Below are 15,013 nucleotides of genomic sequence, written 5' to 3'. Positions count from 1 at the left end.
AAATTAAGTTTTCAATCTGATTACTGTGGTAACACATTGTCCTGGAAAAAAGTGTTGCTTTTTAAAAATGACACTACAACAGCAGCCAGAGACAGTAAATGGCTGTAAGGTCGCATCAGCTCTTTACCTAACGGGTCATGAGGGGTCCCTTTAAAAATGATTCGGTAAGTAGTGAGGAAGAGTGCTCCCTCTGCTGGCAGGATGTGTGGTCCTCCAAGAAGTCCCCCGGTGGCCTCCTCTCGACCATCTGGGTCCAAGACTACCCGCAGACCCTCAGAAACCGGCTCCTCTCCAGGCAGCAGTGCAGGCCGTAGGATCTTAGGCTGGAGTAATGTCAAAAACAGTTCAGCCAAAATCTGACAAGGACCATCATTAAATGCTTTGTAAATGCACCATTAGGTTTGCAGTGAAACCAGATGAAATTATTATTCAATTTACCCTGACAACCTATAAAAAAGCAAGCGTTTCTAGTCTGTTGGTGGAGTAAACATCAATTATTAACTTGAAAATGATTATCGCAAGCCACAGAACCTGTCAATGTTTACACTGTCCAGGCAATGTCACGTGTCATCTGGCTCACTAGATTCAAAAGCATTAGAAGAGCCAAAAACGGTCAGCTAGAAAAAAGAGAGGTACTTTGGGAACTCCAGCAAGTTTATTTTTGTAGAAAACAGAAGTATTAGAAGAAACTAAAGCCAAAGCAGGCAGAAGAAACCCTGGGCCATGAGCCACCTTACACTTGATGTGCCAGTTGGGTTTCCGATCAGCTTCCTTTAAAGAGGTCATATGCCGCGAATACGTGTCTTTGGTGTGTTATAAGTTGCCCATGCATGTAAAATAATTATAGGAAATAATTATTTGATCCCCTGCTGATTTTGTAAGTTTGCCTGCTTACAAAGAAATGAAGGGTCTATCATTTTTATGGTAGGTTTATTTTAACTGATAGAGACAGAATATTAAAAAAAATCAGGGGAAAAAATGTTATATAAAGGTTATAAATTGATTTGCATTTCAGTTAGTGAAATAAGTATTTGATCCCCTACCAACTAGCAAGAATTCTGGCTCCACAGATTGGTTATGTGCCTATACGGAGCACAGATTAGTCCTGTCACTTGAAGAAAGCACTCCTAAATCAGCTTGTTATGTATATAAAAGATGCCTGCCAACAGAATCTGTATCTTATTCAACCTCTCCACCACCATGGTCAAGACCAAATAGGTTTCAAAGGATGTAAAGGACAAGATTGTAGACCTGCACAAACCTTGAATAGGCTACAGACAGAAGCTTGGTGAGAAGTAGACAACTGTTGGTGCGATTATTTGGAAATAGAAGAAATACAAAATAACTATCAATTGCCCTTGTTCTGGAGCTCCCTGCAAGATTTCCCCAATGGAGTAAAGATGATCATGAGAAAGGTTAAAGATCAGCCCATAACTACACGGAAGAAGCCTGTTAATGATTTCAAGACAGTTGGGACCACAGTTAGCAAGCAAAACATTGGTAACACGCTATGCCAAAATAGATTGAAATCCTGAAGCACCCGCAAAGTCCTCCTGCACAAGAAGGCCCGCCTGGCTCATCTGAAGTTTGACAATGAAAGTGCTGGCACTGCTGTGAGTCCAAAATTGACTCCAGTGTTTGGAGGGAGAGAAATGCTGACTATGACCCCAAGAACACCATCCCTACAGAGAAGCACAGTGTTGGAAACATTATGCTTTAGGGTTTTTTCTCTGCTACGGGTACAGGATGACTTCACCGCATTGAGGGGCTGAGGGACAGGCCCATGTACCGTAAAATCTTGGACGAGAACCTCCTCCCCTTAACTAGATCACTGAAGATGGGTCGTGGATGTGCCTTTAACATGACAAAGACCCAAAACATATAGCCAAGACAACCAAAGAGTAGCTTAAGGAGAAGCACATTAAATGTCCTAGCTAGTCTCTAGACCCTAGTCCTATAGAACATCTGTGAAGGAGGCTAAAACTCCAATTTGCTGAGCGACAGCCAAGAAACCTTAAAGATTGACAGAGGAGTGGACTAAATGTATACTGAAACATGTGCAAACCTGCTGACCAACTATCAGAAATGTCTGACCTCTGTGCTTGCCAACAAGGGTTTCTCCACCAAGTACACAGTTATTTTTTCTCAGGGATCAAATACTTATTTCACTGACTGAAATGCAAATCAATTTATAACCTTTATATAACATTTTTTCCCTGATTTTTTTATATTCTGTCTCTATCAGTTAAAATAAACCTACCATAAAAATTACAGACCCTTCATTTCTTTGTAAGCAGGCAAACTTACAAAATCAGCAGGGGATCAAATAATTATTTCCCTCACTGTAGGTCAGCTCACATGCGACGTCAGCATCACATTCTCTATAGTTGCCTTTTGGACCGAAGTGTGCAACACTCCCATTTTTCCCGGCATCTGTACTAGCAAACACAGAGAACGTGGGGTGCGCACGGACAGATGCTCTCCAGGGCTCTTCCACCCGGAGACCGAGCGATGGCCAGCAAACACACGGCGACTCCCCCGGAAGGCGACTGCGAGTGGACGCAAGGGACGCTTTACCCAAGGGCCGGGTATACTTGACTTTCCGCGTCCTATTTCCATCTTGCGCACAAACACGTCCGCACAGCTTCTTGAGCATAATCAATCGTGGATGAGCGCGGATAGACGAGTTCGAAACATGCGCAGCATGTCACCGAGTGGACTCGGTTGATTCAACATTTTTTTGCACATGCCCTGTTGTAAGCGCTCCGTTCTCAAAAAATGGGCTGCACGCGGACGGGGTGTGCGTACGACCACGGACCCTCCAGATGACGAAAATTACGTCATGCGGGCGGTGTGCGGACGGCCGGACTATACTTTTGCCTTTAGGTCTCCCAGATTCTGTAACCCAAATGATGACAGGTATGGTTGAAAACAGATAAACCGCCACTGCGCTTTATTTAAAAAAAAGAGGATTCAGTGCAGGGGAGAGTGACAGGGTGATGCCATTTCATTTACATCAATTGATCCTACCGACCTGAGGATTATCAGCATCACTACCATGCGCTAATTTTCGCAACATTTAGTAGGTCATTATGGGAATGAGATATTGCGCCTGTGTTTTTTTTTATGTGCGCCTTGTTAGTAAATCACCCACAGAAATGTCCACTCCCATTATGGCGTTAGAATCGTGCCCTAATTCTGCGCGCACAAAATATAATTTTGTGCACATAAAAGGCACATCGCACGCGCATCAACTAAGTTTCGTGGAGATAATACTCGCCTCGCGAGGATAAAAGTAATTCGCGCGAACGAAAATGAATTTTGCAACAAAACAACATTGATCTGAATGTTTGCAAACACTCGCCTGCTCTCTCCTCAGAGCACGCTTGCTCAACACAACCAATTGTTACAGTGTGTCATAATTCCAGGCCAATAACCACCCGACGCGAAGCGGAGGGATGTTGCCTCTGCGAAGTGCATTAAAATCCTTTAATGCACGGCTAGCTGTGGATTATCCCTTACTTGTTGTATTTTAGTACACCGGTCTTCCACATAACTCAATAATTTACCTAATAAAAGCAATAAGATAAAAACAGTTGTACATCTTCATTTCTGAAAACATAATATAATTGAGATCACCCTAATTACATTAAGTTACAGTTCATTAAGAATCTCCACTAAAATGCGGCATTTGGAAACACTAGTAATGTAATTGCACGATTTAATTTAGATTAAAAATTAAGATACTTACTTGTTTGTCGTTGAGCGTTCGACATTGTTACTTCAATATGAACAAGTCCAAACGATTAAATACACATCTCTTCTTCTTCTTGTTGTTCATTCTTTATATGAGTATTACCGCCACCTACTGTATAGCTTTAAACACACATCTTTTCCACGTGGGCCGGTTTCATCATCCGAGCTTTCTGCATGAGATCTTGTGATTGGTTGTCAAGCCAGCCAATCATAATTTAGCAGTCCCATTGCCGATTGGCTGGAATTATGACACACTGTAACAATTGGTTGTGTTGAGCGAGCGAGCTGATGGATCACACGGACACAGCTTGCTCTGAGGAGAGAGCAGGCGAGTGTTTGCAAACATTCAGATAAATGTTGTTTTGTTTCAAAATTCATTTTCGTTCGCGCGAATTACTTTTATCCTCGCGAGGCGAGTATTTTCTCCACGAAACTTAGTTGATGCGCGTGCGATGTGGCTTTTATGTGCACAAAATTATATTTTTTGCGCGCAGAATTGTGGCACGATTCCAACGCCATACTCCCATCGGTGCTTTTTTTAATTGCGCTATCACGCTATTTTGCCCTGTTTAGTAAATCTGGCCCTTGATGTTTGATAAAGATTGATGAAAAATGATGTAAAACTAAATATCAAATATCAGTTCATTTTATTTAGAATATAAACCACCATTTGCTTTTATCTTTTAATCTCTTTCCAGCTGCTCTAATTAATCTGTTAGTGAGAACTCTTCCTGTTTTGAGACTTCGTGAGATGTATCGTTGGGCAGCTTGGACTGTTCACATACGCACACTGAACTGCTGGAGGGCTCAAACGAACTAGATGATTGATTTGTGATTTTGTTGTACTGTACATGGATGTTTCCTCAGCTTCAGGCACTTTTACGTCCCTTCTCTATTCAACCAGATTTCATTTTTTCTCTTTTTGTCATATTTGTGTTAAATGGATACTCCACCCAAAAATGAAAATTCTGTCATGATTTACGCACCCTCATGTTGTTCCAAACCTGTATACATTTCTTTGTTTGGTTGAACACAAAGAAAGATATTTGGAAAAATGTTAGCAACTGATATGTCTTTGGCATCGTTGACTACCATGGTAGGAAAAATAATTGTATCTTTTTTTGTTCTTTTGAACACAGAATGAGATATTTTGAAGAATTTAGGGAAGCAAACAGTTCTAGAGCACTTTTGACTACCATGGTAGTCAATGCTGTTCCAAAAATGTCAGTTGCTTCCACTCTTCCAAATATCTTTCTTTGTGTTTAACCGAACAAAGAAATTGACACAGGTTTAGAACAACTTGAGAGATGTTCATGAAGACAGAATTTCCATTTTTGGGTGAAATATCCCTTTAAATTGTTTTACCATGCCGTCATCATTTGTGTTTTGCTACTTCGCCAATTCATCTTTAGATTGTATTATTTTACCTTTGTCACAGACCCTGACAATAGCAAACTATCATAAAAACTTTTATTTTGATCATTTAAAAATATATTTACTAAACTTAAAGAGTGAAATAATATTTGATTATTGACGATGTGAAAATGTATTCATATCACTAAGTACATTAAATTATAGCTTTTCCTTACTTACTTTTGAACTTTTTAATGTTTTAAAATTTTTGCAGTAAGAAGGAAAGCAATGATAACCTGAAGAACATTACTTGAAATCTAAAATGTGTGACGTATGACGAAGGAAAGAAAAAGAAGGTACAGTGGATATCACTTGTGAACAGATTGTTTTTGTACATCATCTGAAGAATATCAACAGCTCCAGTATGACACTTTGAGATTCTGACTGCTGTTAGCTACAGCAATAGTAAAATCAATTTGATTCAACTTAAATACACAACAAATGAGCTTAAAGCCTTTGATATATTTTACACTAATTCACATTTACTAGTGTAACGGACATGCTCACCTTTTGAATGGGAGGCAGTCTCCTACTTTCTCTATGAACCGCCTCTAAAGTCTCCATCTGCATCGCCACAATACCTGAACCAACAGAAACAGACTCCATACTTGCAAAAGCCTTCTAGATTTTAGAAATGTTTATAATGCCATAGTTTTAAAACATAAACATAATATAAAATATATGAAACCAATTCTGTATGTTTGGATGAGCTTTTTTTAATATCTATTTGTATATCTATTGCATACACTTACAAAATCTGTCCTTTAGTAAATGTAAAAACGCACACCGTTTGTTGTCTTTTACCTGGAATCATACTATGCAGACTCTTGATATGATCCTGGGTCACTCCGCTCTCCGTGCACACTTTGTCTATGAAGCGAGCAATGAACCTCACCACCGAGTTGGCAGCATCGCTGGTTTCAGAGTCTTCAAAGCCACTCTCAGTGTCAAAGCTTTCTGCCACACTTCCTGCAATACTGTTCACAACACAACACCAATTACACACTGCACAATCAATGCTTTCTTAAAATAACATTCACAGAGCTCATTTAAAAAGCTTTGATGTCAATTCTGGTGCTTTGGTTTACCAGTGCAATTCAAGCACATTCAAAGTCAGGAAGTGGGCGGCCTGGGCGCTAGTTCACATTGTGCTTGTGGAAAAGTGATGTAATTCATCCATTTTGTTTACAAATAAAAAGATGTGTTCCAGACACTTGTAGCAAAAGGATTTCTTTAGTAAAACTGGGCTAATGATGACTTTGCATGTTTCTCAATCTAAGTAAGGTAGTTTGAACAAACAAAGCTGTTTTTAGGAGTCTAGGATATGCATTCGATATCCACAGGCCAATTTAAATGTCTATTCACACCAACAACAATATCGCGTGCTGCAGTTTTACAATTTAACATGAGCTTTTTAAATTGAAATGGATTTTGACTAGATGTCGATGTTAAATCGTTTATCAGCTGGAAAAAAATCAATAATATCAACAATATGGTTCCTTTGTTTTATAACAGTTGTGGTGTGGACGAGCACTTGCAACCCATGCAGAGAATCCTGCAGTAATGCTGAGAGGAACCGACGAGGAAAGGTGACAGGAGAGACAGGGTTTTTCCTGCATAGAGAAATTGGAGGCGGCCGTCTCCGTCAAATGTCGTGCCGCCTCAGGCTCTCGCCCAAATTATGTTGCGAGTCTTCACAGGGAAATGCTGCGTGCATTTAACAGACTGTCATTTGTAACTGCAGTTGTAACATTACGCCACAGTGGAGGCGCTGTTTCGTTATCAGCACACTGAGGCGCTAAAAAGAGTTCCAGAACAAGAGCCAGCTTGTGTTTCACGGCTGTTTGTTTTGCATCCAAGTATATTTAATTTCTTGAAATTTATTAAATTAACATGACGCACATCATTGTAATGTCTTTAGCTGTGCAGTTGGGCCGTTGAATCAGCGTATACTGTACACAGCAAGTTCGCCAGTATGAACGCACTTTGCTTTCAGAACGACTCGCACACGAATGACTCATTTGAACCGATTCATTTAAACTATTGAACTTTTCAGTCACTAGCGAATATAAGAGATCTTTGAATCATTTAAAGTGAACCACAGATAATGTAAGATGTGAATGAGCTTTGCTCATTTAGTAAGACTGGTTAATTCAGTTGGATATTGTGGGCTGAAAAGTTAGTTCAAATGATAAAAAAGCTTTATTTGATTAAAAAAACATTTCTGTTTGGTTGAATAAAAGTAATGTTTTATATAACTTAATAATTGTCATTTTTATCTAATTTTATTAGAACTTTTAATATGTCAAACTCAAAGTCACTTTGGTTAAGCCACTTAAAGGTACGGCAGGTCTACGTGTGTGTGTACAAGATCAGGATGGCACCACCTCCGCCTCATTTTGAGCCAGGAAAAACCTGAGAGATTAACTCTGGAGATGTGGATTTGGCCAGACATCACCCATTCTGAAGCTACGAGACCTCCCAAAACTCACACATATTATTAATATTACTACTAAAAAGCCTCATGTCCCCAATCGCAGCACATTCTTTGGGTTATGGCTGAGTGGTCTTCCAGCAAAAGGCAAACTCATTTCATCCTTGTGCTGAAAATCTGGCTACTGGAGGAGCATGTGGTGTACAACTAGATAGTCCTCTTGAGGAACTGCACCATGTTCTTACATTTCCACCTCCGGCCTGTCAGCACTTTCTCAAAAACAACCTTGCATGGAATGGAAGGAAGATTTTTGTTAACAGACTGAACGCACCGTATTATGTCTGTTTCTGTTAAAAGCACTCATTTAGCTATCATATAGTCCAAGTGTTTGTCTTTACCATTTTTCATAATGGTATTTTATGGTAATGGTAATGGACTTTTAACCAATTTTCATTTTAAGAAGAATTTGGTTCTGTTGTATTATTACCCTGGTCTGGTAATAATATTACCTATATCTGTTATATGCTTTCCTCTGTTTTCACAACAGTCATACTTGTTGGTGCCATCCTAAACTACCTTACAAATTACCATCATAAATTAGGGCTGTCAAACAACTATTCGCGACTAATCGTATGCAAAATTTAAGTTTCTGTTTACATAATATATATGTGTGTGAACTGTGTATAATAATTGTATATCTAAACACGTACACGTACATGTACAGTATACTGTATATATATATATATTTTTTAACATATGTATATACATTTAGATATATAATTTAGAGTCTACGTATATAAATAATTAATATATTTAAAAAAATCTTTAAATTATATGTGTAATGGAATGTCCCCAGGACAATGTCCCAATACATGGAGTATCATATTGACCGGTAACACATTCGAGACTCAACAAAGAACAAAGGAAGAATATGAATAGAGGAAAGGAGGTCTGAGGTTTCACTGGTTCGTCAGTAGGCATCCTCTGTGTTTGGGGGATAAATGATTATAGAAATACATAGCATACTTTTCTTTCCTTGCCTTTATCAGAGAGACATCTCATGAGTTGTGTGTCCCACTTTCATCACATCCATTATCCTGGGTGAAAGATGCCTTTTGGTGAGGTGCTGCTGATAATGCCCTTTGTATGGTTCCCATCAATGCGACACATCGTCAGTTGTGCACCTCAGCCTCATTGGGTGTTTTCGGCCCTTTATCAGAAGACACCCAGACCTGGGTGTGTGTCACATTGTTACAAGGTCATCTGGCAGCCCATGCTGTGTCCATCCACCTAAACCGCAGCCATTGGCTTCTTCTTTCTGCACCACTGGCCAGTTGTTGATTATCCTCCACTGGACCTGTCTTCTGAGAGTGACCTATTTGTCAGCTATGGTGACCTCTGTTTTTAATCCATCCAGTGAGTAGTGAACGCACGCACTGCAAGTCGTGAACACATATACACCAGAAGCAGTGGGCAGCTATCACTGCAGCTCAAAGGCACCAACAGTCGTTACCCGCCGGCCCTGAGAATCGAACCGGCAACCTTCTGGTCAAGTTGAACTTGACAACTTGAGAGTCGGACTCTAATTTTAAAAAAATTATACATGCATGTGTGTATTTATATATATTATAAATTATTATTATACACAGTACACACACATATATTGTGAAAAAAAACTTTTATTTTTATACGATTAGTCACAAATAATCGTTTGACAGCCCTATCATAAATTAAAAATTGTGGCAAACATCAAAACGTAATTTACATGGATTTTTCTGACCGCCGTCTTTTATGTCACCTTCCAAAAATGCTTATTGTCATACAGAACACATACCTGTAGCTATTCTAACCTGAAAGAATACTATAGTATGATAATATACTATAGTATACTAAAGCATTTACTATAGTAAGGTTCACAAACATTTATAGTAAATTCTACAGTATTTTACTTGTGGGTTGATAGGGTTGAGTGGTGCACCTTTACTTATTTACATCTTTAACTTTATGCATGAATGCTGGGCTTGCTGTGGGAGTGATGACCTCTATTAGTCATTGTCTGGTTGGTTTGATGTACTTCCTGTGGCGATCTAAACCCTTTTTCCAGCTCTTAATTCGTGTTTTTCTTCAGTTCTAACTTCAGATAGACTAAAAGCACAATGATCCATTAACTGTGGGGATTTTTTTATGTGGAAGATATTTAAATGATTTGCAGGCAGAGGTCAAATGTAAGGCACATGAGTCCTCTGTAGGGCAATGGTTTCATGCAAACAGGAACTGGTTACTAATACAAACAGTTTTTTAAAGTCAAAAGGTTTTTAAAATCCTAACACAAGACAACTAGTCATGGCACAAATGGGTCATACTGTCATTTGCTGTGACTGATGACAGTATCTAAAATGAAGATAGCGGACGCGTTGACGTGTCTAAAATAAATGTGGCATCTATGTATAGTATACAATCTATGGCCTTATTGAGAGAGGATTTTCTCTTACCTGCTTGTGAGGATGCTGTTGCTGCCACTCTCCCAGTCAGCTGCAGGGGTGGTACGAAGCAGTTTGTTCTTACTGGTGTCCAGCGGTACCAACAAATAGACCATCAGACTGGCGTAATGGATGGCCTGGCTAAACACCGTGCTCTCCTCGCTCTTCACAAGTTCCTGCTGTTTCTCTTTACTCAGACCGGGCCAGGCACGTAACTGCTCGGCTGCGGTGTCCATAGCGGTCCGTTCCGACTCGCCAGGTGTTGTGTGTAATAAACCCTGTTCCTAATAGAAATTAATACATTGACACCAGGGGTTAAATTATTCCTCTTTTTTTCTCATCAAATATAAATGATGCTAGAGTTGGTTGTCTGTGTTTGCCTTCAGTAACTTTTCTTTATTATGAAAGTTATATGGTGATGATGATATTTCAATTCCGCTGTGGATGTTAAATGGAAAGTTCACCCAAAAATGAAAATTCTGTCATCATTTACTCACCCTCCAGTTGTTCCAAATCTGTATGAATTTCTTTGTTCTGATGAACACAGAGAAAGATATTTGGAGGAATGCTTGTAACCAAACAGTTCTTGGCCACCATTGACCACCATAGTAGGAAAAATGACAATGGTAATCAAAAGTGCCCCAGAACTGTTTGCTTTCCTACATTCTTCAAAATATCTTCTTTTTTGTTCAACAGAACATACTGTAGAAATTTACAAAGCATTTTTCCTACTATGGTAGTCAATGGTGCCCCAGAACTGTTTGGTTACGAGCATTCTTCCAAATATCTTTCTCTGTGTTCATGAGAAAAAAAAGACATTTATACAACAACTTGAGGGTGAGTAAATGAAGACAGAATTTTTATTTTTGGGTGAATTTTTCCTTTAAAGTGACCCAAAAATGAAAATTCATGTAATTTCATACCTGTATAAATTACTTTGTTACGATGAACACAAAGAAAGATATTTGGAAGAATGTTAGCAATTTTCAGTTCCGGGACATCATTGACTACCATAGTAGGAAAAATTAAATGGTAGTCAAAGGTGCCCCAAAACGGTTTGTTTTCCTAAATTCTTAAAAAAGATTTCATTTTGTGTTCCACAGGACAAAAAAAATACAATATTGTTTTCCTGCTATAGTAGTGGATGATGTCCCAGAACTGAAAATTGCTAACATTCTTCCAAATATCTTTCACTGTGTTCATCAGAACAAAGATATTTGTACAGGTTTGAAACAAGAGGGTGAGCAAATGATGACAGAATTTTCATTTTTGGACAAACTGTCCCTTTAAGGGTTTCTGATTTGAGACCATCAGTTGCAGCTTCTTTTTTATGGCCCCAGACCATCTTTTTTCAAGTGGAAATATGTGGAATGAGGTCTAAATGGAAAAATGGGCATCAGCACAATGTGTATGTGTTGTTACAGAAAGAGCATTGATGGAGAACACTGTCAGTAATAAATGTAATGTACAAAAAATATACAGAAAATGCAATACATTTTTACAATACAACAATTATGCAATATTTTGATGTCAAATGACGATAAAAACAGCAGATTTAAAGCATTAAAAAAATATATATTTATATATATATATATATATATATATATATAAACCACTTCAGACACTTTGGTGTAAAAAAAGTAAAGAAAAAGTGGAAGCCACATTTTAATTCTAACATTCGACATTATCTAAAATTTTTATTCTTTAATTCTACATGTCAATGCAGGTTTTCTAAATAGCAGGTAAAATGTGTTTGACAGAAAAGCATATTTGTCCAGATCTAAAATATATCATGCATATTACTCATTTGTTAATGCATAAAATTGTGTAATATTTAGGCTTACATACAGTAGTACCGTATTGTTCATGAATTATTAAAATACGATTTTTGTAGCCAGTGCCAGACAGTTTTCCAGATGCTTTCTGGCAGGCTCAACCAACAATATTTAAGCAAGCATCTCAAAGATTGTAGCATCCCAAAGCAACAAATACTAGTACATATTAAATCATCTAAAGATGTAAATAAATATCATAATGTAAATAGAAGCATATTAAGCATTAATACAAAACAAAGCTCAAATGTCTCTGATCTTTAAGTCTGTACCTTGATCTTGGCAGTGATGAGCTGTTTGTCCTCAGGGGCTGTAAGGTACAGCGCTCTGATCTGGTTTTGGACCTCTGAGTAGAAGGTGGCTTCCCAAAACTGCTGATTGGTCCAGATGGGATGGTCTTGAATGCAGGTGTAGGCGAATTGGTCCACTCCAGGAGCCAGTTTCTGTAAACAGAAGATGGGGCGACACGCAGTGAATTTAACTCTCAGAAAAACAGACTCCCTTGCTATCGACTCTAAGAGGTCAAATCAGCTCAGGTCCTCACAGCTCATGAAACCAACTGGGCTGTACGGTCGCTTGTAAAGGAGTTCATTAAATCACCTGGTGAAAACTCAGCGCTGCCAGAGGTTTTAGGAGCGATCCTTCATTTTTAACGGTCTCAGTGGTCTCAATACATACAGTAGGCCTCATACTGAGCGGGAGGGCAAGGTAAGACTTGGTAAACATGGCTTTTGTGTTATTCTGTGCTCTCCAATGCAAACTAAATCACATGTGGGCTGCTCATTGACTTCTAATGGCTTTGAAAGGACATCTGCTAAAACTATGAAAGAATTGGATGCAAAACTTGGAGGGCAATTTTTCTCGCCCTCCACTTGTCTCGAGTCTCTCTTTACGGCTTACACCTCTGATCGGATTGCCTTCTAATTTCTTTCTCTTAAAACTCCAGAAAATACAACATGACGGGTTGCCTTTGCTACTTAGCTTTTCTTCGACTAACCAAACCACAATCACAAGTGAAATGACAGACGGAAAGAGACAAAAAGAGAGTGAAAGTGAAGAAGTGGAAAAAGAAAGGCACAACCAAGTACCGTTTTGAATGACTCCGCTAAATGTCTCTTTTTTGCTATTTAAACAACCAAAACTGTCAAAACTTGGCAAACTGGCAATATTTACATATATATAACCATATACACAAGCACACGTCTCAAGACTCATTGAAGTTCACCATCTGGGCATCTTGCAACCTTGCGCTATTTGCAACCTTGTATAGGCCTACTATTTACAGTAGACTGGATAGTTTGCGATTTGGTGACAGTCTTTCTCACTTTAGTCGAAGGCAAAAGTTAGCTGTTGGGTTGCGTGCGAATCACTATTCAACACCAGAGCCCATTACACTTTGACATAAATGCATTTCTCTCTAGAAGTGGCTTTCTATCACTGAGAAATCACCAGCGCAGACATTAATGTGAGCGTTTGTTTAGACAGTTTATCTTTCTCTGCACAGCTTGGAATGTTTAATACCGATTTCAACACCAGGAGACCCATAACACTGACAGTGTCAAGTTGTGCTCCAGAGACAAATACAGTGCATACATAACTGTTCTGTAAGAGATAACATTGGTTTTAAAGGATAAAAAAATACTCTCATAATTTGTGATGCCATCCCAGATGTGTAACTTAATTTCTTGAACTGAATACAAAGAAATAATTTAATATTAAAACGACATATTTGGTATAGACTGGTGAAGCTCAAAAAAGCTCATACACACATCTGGAAGGTAATACAAATGAGAGATATCATTAGATTATGAAATTATATACTGTAATGGTTATTTTCAGGTGAACTACTCCTACAACAAAAATCCTCTCTCTTTCTTTCTCTCTCTCTCTCTCTCTCTCTCTCTCTCGCGAGCTCTCAGGATTAATGTATATATATATTTTTAATTAAAAATAAACAGACCAAATCATTAGTATTTATATAATTATTATTATTTTATTTAAAAAAAAAGAGATTCTAAATATATATTTTTTACATTATAGATTCAGAAAAAACAAACTGATAGCTCTATAAGATTTTAAAAAGAGTCCCGACTGTAATAGTTCTAAGAATTGCAGCAGGAGTGCAATTCTTATTGGAGGATGTGGAGTGGGAACGCACTGCCAGGACGCTAATTTTTGTCTTCAACACGTGTGTGATATGCCATTGGACTGGCAACAGATGGGGGGGTGGATTTGAGCACTGCATTTCCAACCGATGTGCGGGGGTCACGCTGACCTCTTCCAACTGTACAGCCTTGACGATAGATGTAGGAGAGAGAGAAGGAGAGAGGGAAAAGATAAGCAGACATTGCATTCAAAGAATTTGTTCAGGCTCATCACAGGAGACGTAGAGAGAAAATTGACTTAGGATCCAGGTTGTCCAAGATGGTCTACTACCTGTAGATCAGCCTCATCTGGTGCGGCAGCCGACTGAGTCTAGGTAGACCGGCTTGGACCAGCTAGAACCTGTCAAAAACCAGCAACAATCCGAAGATTTTCCAACAGGGACAGAAAGCAAGTGCTTCAGAGGACAAAAGACAGATGTAACCCACTTTGATCCGTGACCAGCGCATGCTAATGCAATGATTTACCAACACTTTGGAACGAATCCCTGCTTTCTTAATACTAAAAGACATTCCATGCGCGCAGAGCCAAGGGTGAATTCAGAATATAGACGGCATCAATCCGTTGACATCCTGACCGTGGCTTGCAGTGCTGTTGGTGACTGATATAAATGGATTGTCTCTACGTGATCTAAAAGACATCTTGAGTAAAACAGTGCATTTACAATTATGATTTATGTCAAACAAATAAAGAAACAAAGAACACTGGGGCAAAATGTTAAATGGTGGAACAAACAGACTCGTCTGGCCCGTCGGTATGCAGGACATGCTGTAATCGTTTCCCACAATGCAAAGTAAACAGGGGAAGGTCAAACTATGGCCAGCTTGAGGCATAGAGGGGGCCATGTTAGCTCTTGAATTGACATAACATTAATACAACAGCAAAGTGTCCAAATCCAGAAAGAATGCAAACATTTGCTGTTTTTCAAATTTCAT

At 38.8% G+C, this 15,013-nt stretch overlaps 1 protein-coding gene across 2 annotated transcripts in view; it reads right to left on the bottom strand.

Annotated features, from left to right (window-relative positions):
* sbf2 (SET binding factor 2) overlaps nt 1–15,013 on the bottom strand; it is a 119,413-nt gene that overhangs the window by 26,999 nt on the left and 77,401 nt on the right. For both annotated transcript variants that reach the window (XM_057333788.1, XM_057333798.1), the window contains exons 18-22: nt 12,188–12,358; nt 10,096–10,367; nt 5,974–6,146; nt 5,677–5,750; nt 128–323 (exon numbers count right to left, since the gene is read on the bottom strand). In XM_057333788.1, the coding sequence (XP_057189771.1) occupies nt 128–323; nt 5,677–5,750; nt 5,974–6,146; nt 10,096–10,367; nt 12,188–12,358 (886 nt within the window). The remainder of the gene's footprint in view (nt 1–127; nt 324–5,676; nt 5,751–5,973; nt 6,147–10,095; nt 10,368–12,187; nt 12,359–15,013) is intronic.

The sequence above is a fragment of the Triplophysa rosa genome, linkage group LG1 (genome assembly GCF_024868665.1).
Source record: "Triplophysa rosa linkage group LG1, Trosa_1v2, whole genome shotgun sequence".
Taxonomy (NCBI): domain Eukaryota; kingdom Metazoa; phylum Chordata; class Actinopteri; order Cypriniformes; family Nemacheilidae; genus Triplophysa; species Triplophysa rosa.
The sequence above is the reverse complement of the archived record's forward strand: the minus strand, read 5'-3'. Positions and strand labels throughout refer to the sequence as shown.